The sequence below is a fragment of the Nasonia vitripennis genome, chromosome 3 (genome assembly GCF_009193385.2).
Source record: "Nasonia vitripennis strain AsymCx chromosome 3, Nvit_psr_1.1, whole genome shotgun sequence".
Classification (NCBI taxonomy): domain Eukaryota; kingdom Metazoa; phylum Arthropoda; class Insecta; order Hymenoptera; family Pteromalidae; genus Nasonia; species Nasonia vitripennis.
The window spans coordinates 19543470-19565760 of record NC_045759.1 but is presented as its reverse complement, the minus strand read 5'-3'; the positions used below and the strand labels follow the sequence as shown (position 1 = coordinate 19565760).

The following is a 22291-nucleotide window of genomic DNA, read 5'->3' as shown; positions in this document are numbered from 1 at the left end:
ATTGTTCGCAGTATTTACGCTCGCGCATAAAATCTCGCTTAATTCGCGCGCGCAGAGCAGCAGCAGCAGGAAAAGCAGCAGTTCGCTGCTTTCGCTACTTTTCCCCTCTTAAGTATGCCACTGGCAGCGCGCCGAAGATGGAGAGAGCAACAGCCGACTCTCTTTTTTTGCCCCGCTCCTTTCGCTTCAATTTTATACCCAGCTATGTGTGTGTACGTGTGTGTGCATAACGGGGGCTGCTTTGCATAGCGAGCGTGTAGTCGACGGATTAATGCGTTATTTCTATATTTCAAAAGCGCGCGGGCGCCTAATTGTCAAAAGCTCCGGCGAATCCAGCATAAATCTTCCCCTGCATATACGAGCTGCGGAAAGAAGCTCGAAAAGACACACGAACTCGCGGCCGAACTTCCCACAATATGCCGCTTGCGCGCGCGCATGGAAGAGCTCGTAACTTTTTCAATATGCGCCGCAGGCGTCTCTTACAAAGGCGGCACGCGCTGTGCTGCTCGTCGCGAGAGCCGTTAAAAGCCGCAATATGTATCCAGCCGCAAGAAAAATTCACTCTCTTGCTCTCGCTCCCTCGTCGCGAATTAGCCTCTTGTGATTCTTCCGCCCGGTGCGTACGTGGAATTCTCCCTCCTCCATCCGGTACACGTCTGGCTTCTTCTTCTTCTTTCGCTATACCTCCGTATCAAATTAGATTGCGGCGACTCCTCTTTGTGCTTTGGCTTATATTACGCGCGCCGAGCTTGCGGTATTACCCCTCCTCCCCCCCTCTCACCTTCCCCCGCGAGGTTCATATCGCGAGCTCTGTATTTCGAAATTCGCTTTTTATGAAGTGCTTTACTGTTCCCCGCGTATCTACTGTACAACTATTTTCCCTTTTTTCCGTTCGACGTGTACCGGTAGTCCAATTAGAGCCTGAAAAGAAAATCTGCTCCGAAATGTGCATTACTCGCGATACGTATGGCAAATGTGCAGCCCATAGAGTCGATGTATCAATCGCAGCTCTCGAAAGCTCGCGCGCTGCGAGCTTTCCGCGGGATTTTTCGCATTTCGTGTATATTTAGTTAGTTGAAAAAAAACGCACATCGCTGTGAAGTTTTTCAAAGACTACACACACCGCCAATTTACGGGCCGAAAAAGGGGAGTAGCAGACAACGAGTCGCGGACGCTTTATGAGCCATCAAAGCCTGAAGAGAGATATCCGTCATTCGCATTGTGTGCGCAGCCCCGAGAGCAAAGTTCCCGCCGGGGCTTTCAAGGACTTTGAAAAAGTGCGCGCAAGCCGCTTTTTCGCCAGAACACGTAGAGAGAGAGAGAGAGCGCGCGGCGAACTTTGCTCGTATATAATCAGGCCATGAAAGATGAATGCTACGCTGGAAAGAAGCTTGATACCGCTCGGCTTTCTTATTCCGTTTGTCATAAATCTCGCGAACGCGTCGGTATGAATGACGCGTACTCTTGCTAGCTGCTACCGCTCTATCCTTGATCGATTGGCCGAGGATATTGTCTGCGCGTTGTATGAATTCCTCCGCTCTTCTTTCGCCTCTGTAACCGAATGACCTGCCGGCTGTCTCTCTCAATTATTTTCGTCGGCGACTTGTTTTTTTTTCGCGGAAGCCTCTAATGATCCGCGGCGGGATCGGATTAAGACCGGCGGCTTCTTTGACTCTCCCGTCGCTCACCTGAGCGCAGCGCAGCCGGCAAAAATACAAGGGACTCGATCCGCTACATCAGTGAGAGAGAGAGAGAGAGAGAGGACCGCTGTGTAATGGGGTGAGAAAAAAGAGGCCGGCGTAGCGCGTCACAAAGCTCTAACGAAGTAGAAGCTCCTTGGGGACTATTAAAAATGCTTTCAAGAACCGAACGCTTTCATTTTCGCGAGCTTTTATAGAAAGTTGCTTTTTTTCCTGCCCGCCTCTGCGAGCTGCCGATAAAGTGATATTGACCCGAGCTCCTGATTTGCCCTGCTGCTAATAATCCCTTTGACGCGCCGCGCGCGGGATTTGTGTTTGGATTACACGATACACGCGATGGCAACGCCCCGCGTTATTAGGATGTAACAAGTGTTATTAATTTCGAAAGTTGTTTCATTAAGCTATACGCATACGTCTCGCATCCCCGAATAATATCGGAACCGCAGGCGTACGTCGCCACAATGTCGCGGCAACAGCGAAAGCCATACGCGCAGATACGCGCGTTGATCATAACAGCGATATTCACTCAATCCCCAATCAAGAGCGAGAACGGCTGCAATACGAGCCGACTCAGCTCTCTGTCTCTCTCTCTCTCTCGCTCCGAATCCGCAAACACACTCGCGGCCTATAGCTGCTCCTTAGCCGCGCGCGGAGCACTGGGGGATGGATAGAACGCGATAATGATCGTCACGTTTGTGCTTGCAGAGCCTGCCGCAGACGCCGGCCGGAAGTTTAGCAGCTAAGGCCGGCAGCAGCGGAGTGGGCGGAGCTGGTATGGTCAACGGATCCGGCGCCAATCATCCGGACGCCCGAGACGCCGCGGCCATTAGCGCCGAGCAACACGTAAGTTTCGAATGCGCTCTATATGCGTATGCATGTGTGGGGGTGTGTGTGTGTGCTCCAAGCTAAGTGCTAGCACTGCTGATGCGCGCTTCCGGAATCGAGGCTGATGTGATCATCGAGCCCTGGCATGTTTGGCTCTCGGAAATAGGCAGGAGTGTGACTCGTGATGTATAATGTGTACGCGTATTGTTATGATCGATCCGTAGTAGGAACCGAGGTAGGAAATTCTGAGGATAAGTGAGATAATCAATTTCTCCTCAAACTATTCCGATTCGGCACGCAAAGACCCCTCCAAAGAACTTTCTTTATTAAAGGATGTCCATAAAAAGAATTATCGGGCGATTTATGTATCTTGGCACGTTTTCTCGTTAATCTTACCAACTTAGGTTTGAAGGGGACGGGCAGTGCCTGCTAAGGTTTGTAAAATCCCTTGGAATCGAGCCCACTGTGGCATGCCTGATTATATTTTTAAATCCGAATCTATAATCGCTGCAGAAAATGCTTCCCACTCCAGCAACGTGCAGTTAATGAGAAACTAGCGTTGCACGTGCATTGTCGAGATAATAATTTTAATAAGCCCGAAGGGCAGTAGTTCACGACGTCAGCATGCAGCAGCAGCAGCAGCACATAACGGGGCGCCAAAGCTTAATCGCATTACGTGGCCGCACAATGAAAGAGTACACTCGCGCTCATCTCTTTCGTTAGTACGCGCGATATAAGCCCGAGTGACAGTCGCCGTAAGCCCTCTCTCGGCATTAATCAAACTTTTATTTATTAATAATCGCAGATAATCGATGCGCAAACAGCACGCATGAATCAGGCGAGCCTAATTGCACACTTAATTACAGCGTGTATACTTTTTCCGCGCCCTCGCGCACATACGAGCGGGGACGGCAGCGCAAACAGTTCCGATAAATTATACGCGCGAAGCCGCAGGATAAAGCATCTAATGCGTGCGCGCGTGCGCGGGAGTATCAATTTTCTAATATTCGCCCGCACCGCCGCGGCGGCAATAAATCATCCCTCGCTGTACTTTTCTGATCAAATTTATACAGAGAGCCGATCTATGATTTATAAACTCTCCGCTGGATTTTTCACGCGAAATCGATGACGCGCAAAATTCATAATATTCTTCCGGGACGAGCGGATCTATCGATTCTATATAGGCGAGTGCGTACGAGCCGATTTTACAGCCGGAGCTGTGGATTCTCCGTATTCACGGGGGGATTAAAGGGCGTAATTAGAAGTACGCGTGTGTGCAGCGCGAGTTTTTTAATCCGTGTTATAGGCGGGATTACCGCTTTCATACCTCTGTGCGGCTTGTCTGCCGTCGGCTGATTGCGAAGAGAAATCGTTCTCGGAAGTTGATATCCTGAGCAGCGGGAAAATCAAACTTTTCACGGAATTACATAGTGTGCACACAATTTTTCCCGGTATCGCACGTAAGCCCCATTATACTCCAAAGCGCTTAGTAAAATGCACAGCCGAGCATCAGGATTACACAAGGCTTGTCGCGGCACTTCCCTCATCGACTAACTTTCAATTAGATTATACTCCTTGGCGCGGCAAAGCTCGTAAAAGCTCTCGAAACAAAACGAAAGTAACGATCAATTTGCCGCAAACTGCATTAAACCTCTCGCTGGCCGCGATTCAAAGTCACTTCTCGTTCGCGCGAAATTCGCATAATTCACGCGACGGTGCTTAACGCGATAAAAAAAAATAATAATAATAATAAAAGGAGAAAGAAAAGGGCCGCGGAGTACAATGCGTCGAGTGCGAGCTTTACAGCAGTGTGCGTGGGTATTTTTTGTTCCGGCTTCTCTTTGCTCGCGGGGGACGGTCGCGCGTCGTTTGAAATTGCATAATGCGCGCACTGCAGAGCCACAGGTATAATTAGCCCGCGGAGTCGTAATTCCCCTTAATGAGCGCCGAGCCATTGAGGAACTTTTTACGAGGGACAACAATAATGACGATATAAGCGCGGAGGAGAGGACAATGCCGGTGATAGCGGGGCGGTTAAAAATTTTCGCTGCAAAGCGATCCCCGACATGAAGAAACGACGATCGCGAGTCCGAAGCCCCCGGACACGTGGTGGAGGTAGCTCTTATTGTCCGCCGCTGCAAAGCTAAATTATCGGAACGCATCCCCCGCTGCAAGTTTAAAGTTTCGGAATATTCAGCAAATAAACATAGTTCAGATCTCTCCCTCTCCCTCCTCTCGACTAAACGTATTTCGCGACGAGAGGGAGAGGGGGGGTGGGGGTGGACGACGCTGTGCCACCGCCGCCGCCCGTCCGAGTCGAAAGTTAGGCGGCGATAAATTAGTTTAATCCCGGGTATAAAGTTTCTCTCTCGGCCGTCCCGAGCAGCAGTAGCAGGCAACTTGCGGAGACCGCCTCCGCCTGTCGTGCGGACGACTCTGTCTGTGTGAAGGGATGCGACGGACGATTTTGATCGAATTACCGGCAACTTCTGATATTCTTCCGCGGATGCAGCCGAGAGAGCGAGCGCCGACATGAATATTCACGAGCGCCGCGGTTGCCTCGACGAAAGCTTTGATTTTGCAAAAACCATACACAAAGGCCGGCGCTGCACAAAGAGCGAACGAAACAAGAAAAAAAGAAATAAAAATAAAATAGCGAGCGGCGCAATTTTCCTCGCGATTGCCGCAGCGAGAAACTGTCAAATTAAGCTCCGCGAGCTCCATTATACTCGAAAAACCCGGGCGAAATCGCGTTTAAAATCGAATCAGCGCGAAAGAAAGGCGCGCGCGGGCACAAAGGCCGCATTGCTCTTTTTCATTATTTTTTGTAACAAAAAAAAAAAAGGGAGCAGCGAAAGAGAGCGTATAGCGGCTTTTAGTGCGCTGCCGGCGCCGGCACGAGATCGATGCGCAGTAATTTCCTGGCCCCGTGTAAAAACTAGTTAACCCCGGAGACGAGCGATACTTTGTCTCTCTGCTGCTGAGGGGCTAACTAGCGCGCGTGCGCTACTGGCTCGTTGAAAAGCTCGAGCGAAGTGCCCCTCTCTGTCAGAGACGAGATTGCGCTTGACCGTACGTGTGATCTGATTTTTATTTTCCTCGAAATACGACGGCTCTCCCCCGCGATCGACGTTGATTTTCTTTCAAAGCAGCGTGAATTGAACGTAGCATAGTGTAATCGACGCAGCGAGAAACCACAGTCTCATCGTTCAGCAATCTCTCTCAGGCCCGGCTATTAGAAATCCATCCTCGGCAAGAACGGCAACTCCTCCTCGCGCGGAGCTGTCCCCGTTACACAATTACTCGGCGCGACCCACATCCGCGAGCGCAAGAAAAACGAGCTGCACGGCGCGAAAAAGAGAGAGGTTATAAGAATCGCGCGAAGAAGAGCTTTTTTCCCGCGCTCGCGCGCAATTGTCGCTACATCGCTTTTAATACACCCCCGCCGCGGAGCGAGGGAAGAAAAATGAAAGGAGGCGCGGCTGCTGCGGTGCTACTGGTACTGCCTTCATTTCTCATTCGCGTCCGCTCTTTTCTACTCTATTTGCAGCTTTCTTTGCCGCCGCGCGCGGCAGCTTGTCTTATGCCACTTTCTTCGCTGCTACTTCTGTCTTTTGTAATTTCTCGAGATGCCTCTCGCGCGACTCCCTTTTTTATATTCTATTTCTCGCCTCGCATAATTTCGCTTTGTGCTCGAACGGAACGCCGGGATTAATATTGCCGCTCCGCTCTTTCTTCTTCTATACGCGCCTCGTCTGTTGTCTCTGATATTTTTATTCGCGATACGGCCGATGATTCCTGTACTCCTCGAGAACAAGAATCGCGAATCTGTCGTGAAATTAGTGAAATTAAACAGCTGCGAATCAACTATCCCTTTAATGTAGGCCACGCTATACTCGCCTCTGTACCTTTTTCATCCGGTTTCGCGGCGATACAGCAGCAGTGGCAGCTTTGTGGAGCGGTTCCTCTATAGCCTCGCGTGCTTTACTTTAATGGTTCGCGGCTTTGAGCTTGCAGCCAACTATGGCTTATTACTCTTTTGATGGGCCGCGACGAAGGAAATGCGGCAGGAGAAGAAGAAGAAGATGCTTTCCCGGTAATTGCTCTCTCGCGAGACACGTTTCGTGCGCGAACTTTCGCGGAAATATAAGTGAGGAATGCGTGTAGGTATATATCTATCTCTCTCGCGGGGGCGAAATTCGACGTTTGAGATGTTTATGAGAGGACGATTGTGAGCCGAGACGTTCAAGTGTGCGGATTTTACGATTCGGGCCGTTTGACACGCTGCACTGCGTTTTAAGCTTTAATTTTAATTAACGACTACTAAGCGCGACGTGAAATTAGTCCGTAGTAGGTATATACATATGCGCACCTGTACACGCACCTTAAACAAACTCCCGCACTGCACACACCCTCTCAGCCTCAAATATTCATTTCCGTCTCTGCAGCGCCGGCTGAAAAAGGCTTTCGCGCTCGCATAAAACCAGGCCAACAGTCTGGCTCGCCCGCGATATCGCGCGGGTTTTCGGGGCGAAACTCGCTCCTCTCCTCCTCCTACTCCGCAAACGCAATAAGAATTTCATCTCGGCGCGTTGTCGCTCGCTCTCGGCAAACCTCGCAGCGACGTACATGTACTCCGCGTATGCGTATGCGCGTAAATAAGGAGGAAAAATAATAAAAGCGAGTTGCGAGCTTTGCTCGTGAGATATTTAATAATGCGATCTTGCGCGCCCAAATATTTTCGAGTGTCCGTAAAAACGCGTAAAGTGTATACAGCAGTTCTTTCTCTCTCTCTAGCTCAAAAGCAATTTTTCAAATCACCATCGAAATTACACTCGGCCGCGACTGATCAAAGCCCGCGAACAATGTGTCGAGCGCGCCGGCGGTACGAAAAAAAGCTCTCGCGCAAGACCATCCAACCGGAAGTGAATTAAGCGGTGCGTGTATAGTGGCACCCGCACGCACGACAATTACAATGGAGTGAAAAACTTTAGCGCGCTGCTACGTACGCGAATTAATTTCAGTCGCGGGAGCTTGCAAGCTCGCTCGCTTTCAATAGGCCAGCGCCGCGCGGTTCAGAGAGAGAGGGAGAGACTCTAATTGTAAGTGTCCTGGAACTCGAGTGGCTATATGCGCGTGGCTATGGTGACGGTTCGTACAATGAGCATTTTTCCGCAATCGAACAATCAAGATCATCTAATAGTTTCACACCACCGCGCGGATTTCGCAAGTCCGTGTTTTATTCAGCCGATGATCTGTCTTCCTATTTTACCCGCCGCGCTTTTTTTCGGCGGCGGCGGCGACGCTGCTGCAGGCTCGCTGTCCCTCGCGCGCGTCTTTCTTTTTGTTCAGCGGTACGTGCCGCGAGTTTTCGCCAGTTTCTCTCTTTGTCTGTTTGGAGTTTGAAGGGGCGAAGGGGTCCTCGCTACTGTAGGTGTGGTATTTTGTAAAAAGGATTTTTCTACGCGCGGGAACATTTTTTGCTGCGAAAGATCTCGCGCGCGACGTAACGTTTCGAGGGATATTCGATATTTTATTTACACGCTGCGAATTCTCTATTTAAAAAAGGCAGAAACAGAACGAATAATAGTACACTATATATTCGCGGGAAAGAGCAGACTGGTCGAAACGCGATCTTCCGCTATTTTACACCGATAATTCCCGCGAATATGAATTAAAAAGCACGCTGTATAACGTATTAAACGGGAAACACGAGTCTGGGCTCGGGCGAAAAAATAATTGCCATCGCGTCGTTGTTGCCTCAATATACCCGTCGCTTTTGGCTTTTGTTCACATATAGTGAGGAACTGCAGGGCATAGCCGATACAGAACGTTAATCCGCATAAATTCGCGATTTAAGCCAGCTCGCGCAATATCGCCGAAATAAGGCCAGGCTGACACCAGTTGCACTACTTTGGCTTCTCGTTTTTCTTACTGCACTTTTTAATTAATCCGAGTGCATCGCTCGATGTCCCGCGCGAGCTATTTCTCTCGCTCGCAATCTTCCCTAAAGCGTAGTGCCCCGCGCGGCTTAATGGTAAATTTCAAAGATAAACCGTCGTCAACGTTATCGCATCCTTCCCCCATCTATATCCCGGCGAAAAGGTATACGCCACCGCGAAATCCCCCGGCTAAGTCGTCGTTGTCTCTCCCTTTCATGCGCTGCTCTCGAATTTCTTTTCAAACGAGAGAGAGAGAGAGAAAGAGACTGCACGCGCGCGCTTTTACGGCTCATAGAAAAAATCACTTCAAAACAAAGTGGAATTTTATTGGCGCGAGCGAACTATTTTATTCGCCGTAAAACGCGCGCGCGCGCCCGCGCGTATAACTTGCTTTGTCGCTGCGATGAAAAATTTCAAAGTAAAATGAAAGATTGCCGCGGGGCTAAATAATTTGCATGAGAACTCGAAAGATTTCCGCTTGTAATTAGTTCGCCGGGAGAAGGAGGAGGAATTGTTAGCGGCAAATTAAATTTTTTCTTAGCTCTCGCCGAAGTGAAAAAGTGCTCTCTAATTATTTAGTAATCAAGTGGAAGCTCGCGCGCGGGAGATGCCGATCTTAATTAATCTTTTTCCGAGCTCTAATTTTCGCGTAATCGATCGCGCGCGTGCTGCGAGCCTCGACTCGTATTTCGTCGTTATATCGTTATACGCGCGGAAAAATTACATCACCGAGTGTCTCTTTTAACGAGACATCAGCGAAACGAACAAAGGCCGAATGCATTTTCGCGAGGGAAAATTATACTGCGCCATTAATTAGAAACAAAAAGGGGCCCGCTCGGAGTATTCGCAGCGTTTTATACGGCCGTGTCGTCATATCGCGGAAAATTTAATGATAGGTACACGCGTTCAAAGACTTTTTACGTTCGACGGGTATAAACAGCATAGCGTGCTCGTAAAACCGACTGCGAACAAATCAGTTCGGAGACGAAGGATCCGCATTGTGTCCTCTCTCCATACCTAAGACCCTCGTCTATAAATGAGCGCATCCATCGCGCACTCGAGTCATCCTTTTTCCCGGCCGACGCGAATTCGATCAGCATGCAAATGAAAAAGTCGAGCGATTCGCTTCCATAGATGAATCTCCCCCGAGAGGCTGCGCGACGACGATGCTTTCTTGCGCGCGCGCGCATCAGCCTGTAAACAAGCCTCCGATGCGTATAATTCACTCTGTGTGTGAAATATTGCCTTTTCATTGCTTGCTCGCGGCTATTAAAAGCTAACAACGCTTTTTTATATAATAGTGTAATCTTGAAAAATGTTCTTCCTTGCAGGAGCTGGTCTATCGGGACGGAAATCTGGTGTCCGGTTCGTTAGACGCCCTGGTGCAGCACATGGTGCCGACCGAGGAGTACTACCCGGATCGGGCTTACCTGTTCGCCTTTCTGCTGAGCGCCCGGCTCTTCATCAAACCCCACGAGCTACTCGGCGAGGTCTGCGCGCTCTGCGAGCATCAGCAGAATCTCAACGGCGAGGGCGGCAAGGTGAGTCGCTGCTGCTTCATCCCCCTTTCCTACATCCTCTATCTATCTCCTCACCCTACGCGGGCATCAGCTCTTCTAAGATATCTCACGGCTTGGGATTTTATGTGCGCTGCTCTACGGCGGAGATTCGCCTCTGCGCTTTTTTTTCCCCAGCTCTCTCGGGATTGATTCTCAGCTGCGAGTTTTGTTTTACGATGAACTTGGAAAAAAATAATAATAATAATAATAACAATAAAGAGCTGCAGGCTCGTGCATTATCGTTTCATCGTCCGCCCCTTTCAGACACGCTCTCGAGACCGGCGCTGCACGTACAATGTAAATCGATCTTGTATCGGGCAGCTGCCGCTGCTCTTTTCTCTCGCGGCGCGTTTCCTGCTTCTTTCGCGGGGTCCTGTGTACGTCGGTCAGATATGTGGCTCACGTGTGAGACTGGAGAATAGTTGGAAAATTTTCAAAGCAAAGTTTCGCCGCTCAGCTGTCGATAGCGGAATAGTCGAAATGTGTATATGTATTTTGCTTGGAAATAAACATACCCTAATGATCCGGCAATGACGCGTTTGAAAAAAAAAATCCATTATGCAACGGCGCGTATCAATATTCAGAGCGAACCGCATGAAACATTCAACGATCCGCTTCGATGCGGTGACGCGGCATCGAACTCATCTTATCCTCGTCGGCTTTCTAAGCGCGCAGACAGACAGCCGCCTCGTCGCGCTAACGATCGAAGCGCGACGCGCATAATCCTCGAGGATTTTACTCGAACCGGAGCCGAGTGTGTGTGCTTGCAAGCTCGTCCGAAGCCGCACCGCAAACGCTGTGCTGTCGTGGAAATTTCGACGAGTTCGTTGGTCAGCACAATATTTAATGGAAAAATAAGATTTTTTTAAATGAACACCAGCGAGCGCCGACATCCTGTAACGATTATTCAATCCGCAACGCTATTCCCGCGCGCAGTCAGGAGCAGGCGTTACAAGCGCCGCCGCTCGAACAATCCGCTAATACACACACGCCCTCTTGTACAAGCTCGTACGCGCATGTACCTATCCTGCACACGTACGGTACAGAGCATCGACCTGGCGAAGAAGCGCATGTCTATTCATTTGCATCAATTAGCCCCGGAGCGACAGCTCGACGACTCTATAGGTGCATGTATCTCTATACGTATGCAGCTACATGCCGGAGAGCAAAGTTACTCCTGAACGAGGCAATGGCCTCGCGAACTTTCGCGCCAAACATGCCGCGCGCCACGACTTTGATCTCTACTCGGAACGGATCCGCGAGGGCCGAGTTGCGCATTTTCTCTTTCGTTCGATCCCATAATCGTTTTTCAAATTTATAATCGCGCGCGGGAGTGGGATTAAAACGAATTACGCGCTGAAGTTCCCAACATAATTCGAACCTATTAAACTTTGAAAACTGCATAACGAATGGGCCAAAGTTCCGGAGAGAAATGTTTTATTTCAATTGTCTGCAGCCGGCTCGCGGTTATTATTTTCCATTGAAATACATCGCAACAGCCACTGCGACACCGGCTCTGCATTATGTAACCGGGTAACTTTCGCAAGAGCGAGTAGTTCAACGACACGCGCCGCTAATCCCGCAGCCGTTAAAAAATCGCCGAGTCTCCGCGTATCCGTTGGTGCAGCTTGGCGGAGAGCTTACAGAAAGCTTTTTTCCGCCGGAAACAGAGCGAAATGCCCCCGTCCTCAATCCCTTCCTCCCCCCCCCCCCGCAGGCCATCTGCCCTCGAGTCGCAGAGAAATGTAACTCCCCTCCTCGAAATCCTCGAAAGAGGAGTCTCTCTCTCTCTCTCTCTCTACTCGTCCTAATCTGCTGAACTGTCCCTTGCAGGAGCGACTGCACCGGTTCGTGCCACGGCTGGTACAGCTACTGGCCGAGTGGACGGAGACCTTCCCGTACGACTTTCGGGACGAGCGGGTGATGGGCCACGTCAGGTCCATAACGCAGAAGGTCGCGAACGTCGACGCCGCGGCGAGGCAGGAGGTCTCGGTGCTGCTACAGAACTTACTCCTGAAGCTGACGGCCCTCGAGAGATACGAGGAGGCGCTACAGAGGCTCGCCACCGAGGCCAATACCGAGCAGCTCACTCAGGTCAGTATATACATTTTTTTTTCTATTAAAGTTTAACTCGTTTTGATTAATCGAAGCCGCCTACTTTGAGAATACAGATAAACTTAATAATACATAAGCTCAAGAGTAGACACGTTCTCAAACTTTCATACCGCGCGTTCCCCTACTACACATCCGTTATACGCGCCGATGTAATATTTTCCTCGAGACTATAAATGCTGCCCTCTGCAATGAAAAATCCTTTAATTATTATATATCGACCTATTGATTAGTTTTCCAGAAAGCCGCCTAGTCCCGTAATGCCTCTCATTAGTCACGTTGATGCATACGCACGCGATGCAGGGAAGTTGTGCGTACGTGTGCGTGTGTTTCAAGGCTTTGAGCGAGATGCATCGGAAACACAACTTTAATACCTCGCCTACTGTAAACTCATCGAAAATGCAAATTACCTGCAGCAGCTTTCTCTCTCTCTCTCTCTCTCTATAGTGCGCTTATGCCGTATAAATTATCCCAGCTTATACGATATATAACATCGCACCCGCAGCTCTCTGTGTACAGCAAAGTAGAGCATGCATGGGAAATCTTTACGCGCATCCTTTTACAACGATCGTAAACGGGAAGGAAAAAAATAATCCTCCCGTGCTGCTATCCGCAAGCACCTCCTAAAACTCGATAGCTTTCGCTCGGGGGAGGGCCGACCGCAAATCCTCTTATCCGTGGCTCTCTCTCTCTCTCTCTCTCTCTCTCTCTCTCTCTCACTACACACGACAATTGCTCTGGAAGCGGAGCCGCGCATATATAGGCCTATATCCGAAATCCCGCGTAAACTGCCTCGAATTTCACTCGCACGCGAACGCTTATACGCCCGGATATGAGCCGTTATATTTCGGCCGAGCTCGAGTAGTAGTAGCCCGCGGCTGTTTCGGCCTTGATGATCGGAGCTTTTTTGCGCTGATTTTTTGAGCTTCACCGCGTGGCACGTTGCTATAGGTCGGATTTTGAAGAAGAAACAAATATTTTTCACCGTTAGTTCCGCGAGACGAGCGCTGAATATTTGAAAAGCGGAACGTCAAATCTCGGCCCAGTGCAGTGCGCACGAATAAATAATCGGCGCGCGCAAATCACACAAGGCAAATAACGACGTATAATATTCAGTTCTCGCGCGCGCCTGACCGTTGCGCGTGTCCCATAATTTATGTACCTCCAACTCGCGGCAAAATTCGCCGAGTTCTCATTATTTCGGCTCTCGCTCATGCATACAACTTGAAAAGTATGCTTACAGCGCTCGGCATACTCGCGATTAATTCAATAGGTCTCTTTATATGTATATCTGAATTACTCAAAACTGCGCCGCACACTGGATATGTATAGTCGCTCTCGGTGTATCGGAAAGACATCTCTCCGCGAACTATGCACTGCGCGCGAGTTTAGCCTAACAGCGTTATCCTCTCGGCCTTGACACCGCATATAGAGGATATCGCGTGTGTGTGTGTAGGGGTGGTGGAAGAGCTCGCGTCGAGCTAATTCGATGAACGTTCAGGGCCAGAGAGCTGCAGCACGACTCCCGGCATTTCGTCGAACTGCTGCAACGTGCAGCGGCACAGCTGCTAATGGCTAATTCGAACTGCATCAGTTAGTTAAATATATGCCGGCAACGGCGGCTGCTGCGAGAATATGGCCCTGCTAATAAGCCTGAAATTGCGTGAGATGTAGATTCGCGCTCGGGCTGATTCGGAGTGTGTATAGTGCAGCTGATGCTGCTTTATGCCGTTGTATGTATGGGCGCGAAAATTAACGCGAGAGACTTGCGTGAAGCTCATCCCTCTCTGTGTGGGGCGAGTTTGCCCACAGAGGGTGTGAGGGTGTGCCTGCAGCTGCTCTCGAGGAGTTGCCGCTTTAATTGATACGAGAATTTTCGAGCTTTTATTTTAGTTTATATTAGTTCAGTAGCGAAACGCGAGTGCGATAACATTCCGTTCCGTCGTATAGAGACTTCATATAGCTATTCGACGCTCCAGATATCGAGTGACAAAGCGCGAGAGAGTCCGGAATCCGGCCGTTAATGGATGAGATTTTTCGAGCGCGATTGTCTTGTTGAGCGATTTCGCAGCGCGGATTCATCTCGCTATCACGAGCGACAGCTCCAAGCGATGAAGTATTCGTATCCGCGATATACGGGTCGATGAATCCGTTCGATCGCATGCCGTGAAATACGCTCTTTTTAAACATCAAATATTCGGGGCGAAACTTTGCAGGCAAGCGAAGAACGAAGCGTCAGAGCATATTGTATAGAGGATGAAACTTACTCTCTCTCTTTCTCTGTGTTGCAGGTCGACGTGACGGAGCTGTGCCCCTCGGCGACGGTGTTGGCGCAACAATTGACCCACGTCGAGCTCGAGCGACTCTCCTACATCGGCCCCGAGGAGTTTGTCCAGGCTTTCGCCAAGGTAAGCTCTACTGCGAACGATACGATAGTTAACTTGAATTATTTTTGTACGCCGGACTAACGCTCAGACTTTTTGAATGTATTTGCTGTTTGCATAATATGCGGTTAACCCGCGATCGGCCTTATGTTATTCCGCGAATGCGCGAGGCGCATTTGAATAATGGAAATGGCATGATTTTCCTTCTTTTAAGGAATCGCCGCACCTGGAGACGTCCTTCAAGGACATGAAGAAGACGCGCAATCTCGAGTCCTACGTGCAGTGGTTCAACAGGCTCAGCTACTTCGTGGCGACGGAGGTTTGCAAGGTGAGTTGAATTTGAGATCAGAGCGAGAATCGAGAAGTGGATTGATACAGTAGTAAAAATGACGAAATTGTCTGTGTGCAGCACGCGAAGAAGAAGCAGCGGGTCCGGGTGGTCGAGTACTGGATCGAGACGGCCCGCGAGTGCTTCAACATTGGCAACTTCAACTCGCTCATGGCGATCATCGCTGGACTGAACATGTCGCCGATATCGCGGTTGAAGAAGACCGTGAGTTCCTTGTTACAAATGATCCAATACGATCACTCTCGTATGCTTACTCGTTTTGTTTCTTTACGGTCGCTGCAGTGGTCGAAGGTGCAGTCGGCCAAGTTCTCGATACTGGAGCACCAGATGGACCCGAGCAGTAACTTCAGCAGCTACCGGAGCACCCTGAAGGCGGCGATGTGGCGTAGCGCCGGCGCTACGGACGAGAGGCAGCGCATCGTCGTGCCCTTCTTCAGTCTGCTCGTCAAGGACCTCTACTTCCTCAACGAGGGCTGCAGTAACAAGTGAGTGAGAAATTACACGCTATCTCGAGACTCGCGCAAGCTCTCGAGCTCCTCCACCTCGTCACTCTCTCTCTCTCTCTCTCTCTCTCTCTCTTTCTCTCTATGTGTGTCTGAGCACGCGATAGCTTTCTTTGATGATTTAACTTTTTTTTCCTCTCGCTCTTTTTCCCTGGCTCACGTGGCGCGTTATTTTCGAGTGGTTGCATCCGAGAAAGAGATAATTGGCGGCTGAGCTTTAAGCTCTGGCGGTGATTTTTTCTTTTCGAAGCGCGATGCTGTATGCGAAAAAAAACGATCGCGCTATTCGGAGGGAAAGTATTCGAGATGTCTCGTGCATTACTCGAATGCCCCCCGCCGATTTTATACACACAAGTTCGGGAGGGAAGGTGCAAAAAGGAATAGCTCCGAGCGATACCCTATATCGGGATATTCCGACGGCCTCTCGATCGTCCCTGGAATTATCTCTCTTCGGCGATTTTCTCGCTTCCTCTCTCGTCGATGCGCGCTCGCGCCAGTGTAAACTTATTAAACTTGTAATGACGAAAGTTGAAACGGGATTTCTCTCTGGCGGCGCGTGTTCCTTTTCGTCTAGGCAAGAGAGAGAGTGAGAGAGAGAGAGAGAGAGAGAGAGAGAGGGAGAGATGTACGGAGAAAAAGGACACGCACGAATTCGTCTTTTGCGCGTGTTCAAAGATTCCTTACTTCCAGGTAGACGTATATGTACATACACAAGGGGGGTGAGGCATGTATTTCCGAGTGTCATTTTCAGCGATTTCGCTGGAGGAAGATCTCTCTCTCTCTCTCTCTCTCTCTCTTTCTGTGTGGGTGTTAGCTTGGCTGAATGAGCGAGGGAGGGATTCCCAATGCGTAAGAAAAATTGCTCTCGCTGATGCAGCGGCGCTGAAACTGCGGAATCCTTCTCAAAGCTTTAGTTCTGACGGCTCGAAATTACGTTTGGAAATACGGCTGTACTGTCTCTCCTTCTCTTTCTCTCCCTGGCCTCTTTTTCATTCTTGGGAAAATCGCGCGTTTGCATTACGAAATTGAAAAAGGCGTGGAAAATGCATAAGAATATGCGAGGGAGTGTCGAAAGGACATAAAACGAGCTACTACTTTTCCGCTTGATTTCAGACTGCCCAACGGCCACATCAACTTTGAAAAGTTCTGGCAACTGGCCAAGCAGGTGACGGAGTTCATAGCCTGGAAGCAGGTGGCCTGCCCCTTCGAGAAGAATCCGAGGGTCATCGCCTTCATCCAGGCCAGCCCTGTACTTACGGAAAACGGTGAGCCTCGAGACTTTCCTCGCCGGAATCTCTGCGAAAAAATGAATTCTTCCGTATCATTGAGATTGAAAAACGCGTTCTTCCCTTCTGTTGCAGCTTTGGCACTGGCGTCCTTCGATTGCGAGCCACCCGACAACAACCACGAGAAGGACAGATACAAATTATTAAAGTGAGTCCAATACACTATCGAGAAACTAATCCGCAGCGACGCCATACAATATTAGTATAAAACAAGGCTTTTTCACTGAAGAGCGATTTTCTCTGCGTGTCCCGTAGATCCGAGCTAAGCAGCCAGTGAAAATTCGCCTACCCGACAGCCTGCGGCGGCAACTACTGGGAGAGGTACTGAAGGAGAGAAGAGGCTGTGGAGGAAAGATGATAAAAAAAAAACACCAGCGAGAGCGAAGAGAGTTCGCGTGCGTCGCAAAGACAACGACAAGCGCCCCGTCATCGTGAATAATATTTCAGCGGCGAATCGAAAAAGGGAGGCTTGAGTCGCGCCGCCGTCGTCGTCGTCGAGTGCACCCAAGGAGAAAAGCAGCCGCAGAGAGACGCGATGAATTTTCCGGGCGTGGATCATTGTCAGCGTAATTTATTTATTTATTCTCATTTTTCGTTTTCAAAACCATTCGCGCGGTTTATTAAAATTTAATGCGTGCGCGTTTAAGCTGAAAGCCGAATGTAAGAGAGCACTTGAGGGAAAATCTTACACGTATAATCTCCGGCGAAAACAGCCAAATGACTTTAGAATCTCTCCGCGAGAAAAAAAATTCGCCTCGACGACGACGAGGACGACGACGATCGGAAAGTTCGCGCGAGAGGAGAAAAAAGAAGACGACGAGGGGCGAAAAAAGAACGCCTCCGAACAGCCCCTTAAAGAGTTTCCGGGGACTTTCTTCGCCCCCCGTGCGTCGCGGATTATGTAGCCTATATGTGTTTATATAAGTATATACGCGCTGGGATATAGTACGCGTATATCTCGCTATATATACGCGACGAGCGCTCCCTGCGCTGCAGAGTCGAGGGCACTTGCAAACTACTCCGCGGAGAGTTCAGAATGCACGTTCCATCCGCATATTGGACTTTTTTTGATACACAGGGTTTTCATTTTGTCTCTCTTGGTCGACGACTTTTTTTCGAGGAGCGGGGCTTTTGCCGGAGGTTAGTCGGCCGATTTTTTTGAGTTTTTATACTGTTTTTAAGCGCGCATTTCATACGAAATTTTGTACACTTTGTCCACGGAATTTCGTTCAAGGGTCCGCGATGAAATTTAAGAGCCAACGTCGTCGTATGTCGATGTACGGAACACAAAAGTCAATTGAAACCTGCCAAAACGCAGCAGCAGCCGAATCTCCAAAACTCTCGAATAAATATACACATACACACACGTCCGCGCGGACAAGACAAACACAGCCGCGACTTGGTAAACAAGCGCGAGACTCCGGTATTTCATTCCCGCGTCAATAAGACTCTCTCGCGTATACACTTCGATCGTAGCTCTCGCGCGCGCACAGCCGAAGCTGCTTTATAAAGAGCCGAAGGGACGACGCGGAAGCGAAAGCACTCCTCAAAGAGGGACCAAAACAGCGCAAACACTGAGCGTATTACACGCATTCTCGGTGCATACGGAACCGGAGAGCCAAAGAGGCCAGAGAGAGAGAGAGAGAGAGAGAGAGAGAGAGAGAGAGATGGGACAGCAGATGTGTGCAAGCGCGTATATAGTGCACGGGTAATAAGCAAGGGGAGGAATGCGAAAAATGAAGATTCCGCCGAGACGTTTCGAGTCACGGGAAAATTGCTGATTCGCTATCAAGGGTGTCGAGTGGATTTTACGTAGAAATTGCTTGCGCTTATTTACCATCGATTTTTCCGATGCGTTTCATCATCGTTCTCGAATCGCCAGATTTTTTACAACGACGCGTTACACAGTTCTTTTTCCATCAATTTTTTCATTTCGAGACGAACTTAACCCCGATGGAGACGGAAGAAGAGAAAAACGTCGCGGTTTCAATGTAAATAGCAAGTATATAAACAAGTACGTGTATTTCCCTTTTGAGCATTTTTGTGCCGCGCAACACGCCAGAGATAGTGAACGAAATCCTTTCTGACGAATCTTTGTAGAGCGCGCGTTTCCTCACTGGAGCGAATTAACCCTTGATACGAGAATTTTTTATCCGCGAAAACACGATTTAAATATCAGGCTCGAGGAGATGGAACGCAGCGCTCGCTTGACAAAATAAAAATGTGCGTTCGAGCTTCCATTTGTTCGTCTATCTTTGTGCATCGTTATGCTAACTCGAGACACCAAGATATTCAACGGTATACATACGGCCCTGAATATTAGTTCAGGACTCAATCTCGTACTGCCATGACAACGAAAGTGCGTGTAAAATTTTACTTTCTATGCAAACTAAACGTCAGTATTATATATACTCTTCCTCGTAATAAAACCTTATTCTTCCGAGAAAAAGCCCGACTACTGCAGCTGCGTTCCATCTCGCCGCCGGCGAAGCGGGGGAAATTACCATTTCCCCTGCAACAACTAACGCGACAATTTATTTACAAATATATTATACCAATACATACACGATATACGTATATAATTTATAAAGTGCGATCGAACCGGTTCTTTTTTTTTTTAAACAATACGTGCATGTATACCCTGTATTATTACTGTAACTTGTGTTAAGTACCTGTCCGAGAAATTATTACTACTAAACGTATATACCCGTGTGGGTCTCTCTATGTGTATGTGTGCGTGTACCTCACATAGATGCGAAGATGAAGATGTCAATACGTTGATGTAAATAGGAAATTTTGTAAATAATTACTAATACTATATAAGTAACGAGAAAACCTTTGTAAGCGATCCATGAGATACATATATAAAATACGTCGTACCCTTAGACCGTAAGTATGTCGATTTCGTATGCATGAGAGATTAGGAAAAAAAAAACAAACAAAGAACGTACTGCATGCGTATCGAACAAAAAAAAAAAAATCGTGACGACCACTTCGAGTACTTGCTTTCACATCTAGTCACTAGTCATTAGTTCTAGTCTAGCTTATATGCTGCGGATTTCGGACCGTTTTTCGAATCACAACGAGGCGAGTGAGCGAGTATATATAATTATAAATGCACGCGAAGCGATGATTCACGCGTTTACGTTGCGGCTTTTGAGAGGTTTTTATTATTATGTACTTTTTGCGTGCGAATGACATTCCAAGTGCGACTGAGAGGAAATGAGCAAATGCTGTAGCGAAATTATCATCCGCGGATTGTGAAATGTTCTCTTTACGAGCGTTGCGAAGGACATTGAGGATTATCATCTATTTTTCGTTATGCGTTCCAAATTTAAATTCAACATTTTGAATGTCCCTCGCAACCGACGAACATTGCATTTTCCATAATCATTGTCATACACACACATCACTGTAATACATATGTACGATAAATTTCTTAACCCGTCCTCTCGTGTACATTACCGCATCTGTATCGAAGAAAAAAAGCAACAGTCGAAGTGTCTAAATCTTATCCTGACATATTATCTACGTTATACACACACACACACACACACACTTCGACGTGCGAAAAATCAATTATAGAAACAAAAAAGGACACACAGCCTTTTTCATATGGTGTAATGATGTGCGAGGCGCGATAACACGGTGTAAGAATAAAATAAATAAAATCAAGCCGTAATATATCATGTAACGAAAGTTGGCTCGATGTCATCTCGTAATTGTGCATTATTCGGCAGTTCACAGTTAATAATTTTGGAACTAAGGTTGCACGTGTGTACGCACACGTGAACCTAACAAATTCATGACCTCGCGCACAAGACGCAGATCGACTATAAGCAAAGCTATCAGTATTAAAACTAAGGAATCGTCTATTCTAAATGCAAATAAAAAAAAAATTATTACTGTGACCTAATGTAGTACTAACCAATCTAAATATGTGTGTGTAATTAACAACTCAAACTCTTCTTGGCACTATTCAGTATAATTCTATCGGTACTAAAGGCAAGGAAAGCATCCTCATCGGTTGCTCGCGATCATTTTCGACCTGTCAACTCGTCATTCTACTGTCGCATCACAAAACTTAATCATATACGAGTTGTATACCGTCGAAGACGCAATTTTTGCACAGTTTCACGATCCATACTTCAATTCGCGCAGTCTTGATTCAAGCATATCGCATATATCGAAGAAAAATTTACTTCTTATCATCCTTCGCCGTCGTAGAATAACGAACTTACAGGATAACTATGGACAGAGCGCGTTTCTTACACCGTCGACGCCGAGTATTATTTCTCGTGTACAATATTGTATTTACTTACTCGTATGTAATACACACAACACCGCACGATTAGAGGAAAGTCGTCGTAAATAAAAGGAAAAAAATCAGCAGCAGCAGCAATAGTTTTAGGGAAATCGAGCGTGCGCCGTCCGAACTCGTTCGAAGAGCACACGCGATCCTCGATCTTCGAAAAAGAAGTGTCTCGAGCGAGCTCGGCTCGCGGATGACAAAAAACTAAGTAGTTAGTATTAAGGGTAGTGGTAGTTACGTAGTATTAAAAGAAACTACAGAAGAGCAGCAGCGACAAGAATATTTATAATAAAAACAAGACAAAATGTAATCGAAACGAGCACAGCGTGTAACGCAATAAAGATGAATGAAAAAGAAAATATATAGCTGAAAAGTCAAAAATAAGAAATCTAACGAGAGATGCGTTCGTTCTTTTCTTTAGTATACTTATATACATCATATGTATCGGTATTTATTTGTTCGTGACTTTTCGTTGAAATAGAGAAAGATCTATGATATACATATACTTTATATCGCACCGCGCGACATTTATATATAAAGCGTATTACGATATAAACGAAGTACCCGCCGTGCGTTTTTATTACGTTAATCATACGAATATAACGTATAATTGTATAACGATTTTCATTTCCCGACATTCCGTTGATCGAACTATACTGTGACTGTGAGTTGTACTACTACTGATGAACCTCGCAACGTGTATCGATGCAAAAAAGATGGAAAAGATAAGAAAAAAGAACGAATTGTTGTTATTATATGCGACGATGACGATAATGAATTTCCATGGAAACATGCAAGGGAAAATGATACGAGAGAAAATTACGACAAGGGAGAGACCACCAAACAATTGTTGCGTATGTATTATCAAAGTGTATAAGCATAATGTATGATCTTTTTTAATTGTCAGCATGATTCGTCCTTTGTAAATTCGGCAATATTTTCTATGATTTTATACTAATTGCAAAATATACTTATATACGCGTATGTGAAACTGCGCATCGCATCGTACCGATATGAATACGAGAAAATGATATAAAGACGAGATTCAGATTATTGTAACATGTACATAGTATAACATGAGATACACAAGAGTAAACGAGCAGCCATTACACCCCAGGATGGACTGTAGATGCGAGTGTTGGCACACATCATATGTATGAAATATACAAGAAATTTCAAGGAAAAATACATAGATTTAAAAATAGATCGCTACCTGCCTTCTTTTTCACATCATTTACTTCCTTGAAAGCCTCGAATAGCTTTACCAAATCGGCGGAAACAAATTCGACGTCGATCGACAATTAATTATGAAAACCAAT

The 22291-nt window shown here is 47.6% G+C and overlaps 1 protein-coding gene across 3 annotated transcripts in view; it reads left to right on the top strand.

The window, feature by feature from the left end:
• The window catches only part of LOC100119697, a 184637-nt gene extending 162459 nt beyond the window's left edge, over positions 1–22178 (top strand). For 2 of the 3 annotated variants that reach the window (XM_031927209.2, XM_031927208.2), the window contains exons 5-14: positions 2406–2543; positions 9799–10008; positions 11860–12120; positions 14430–14546; positions 14737–14850; positions 14932–15075; positions 15154–15356; positions 16488–16639; positions 16736–16808; positions 16890–22178. In XM_031927209.2, the coding sequence (XP_031783069.1) occupies positions 2406–2543; positions 9799–10008; positions 11860–12120; positions 14430–14546; positions 14737–14850; positions 14932–15075; positions 15154–15356; positions 16488–16639; positions 16736–16808; positions 16890–16926 (1449 nt within the window). In that variant the 3' untranslated portion in view covers positions 16927–22178. The remainder of the gene's footprint in view (positions 1–2405; positions 2544–9798; positions 10009–11859; positions 12121–14429; positions 14547–14736; positions 14851–14931; positions 15076–15153; positions 15357–16487; positions 16640–16735; positions 16809–16889) is intronic. The other variant, XM_008207042.4, reaches the window with a different exon arrangement.
• The last annotated feature ends 113 nt before the right edge of the window (positions 22179–22291 follow it).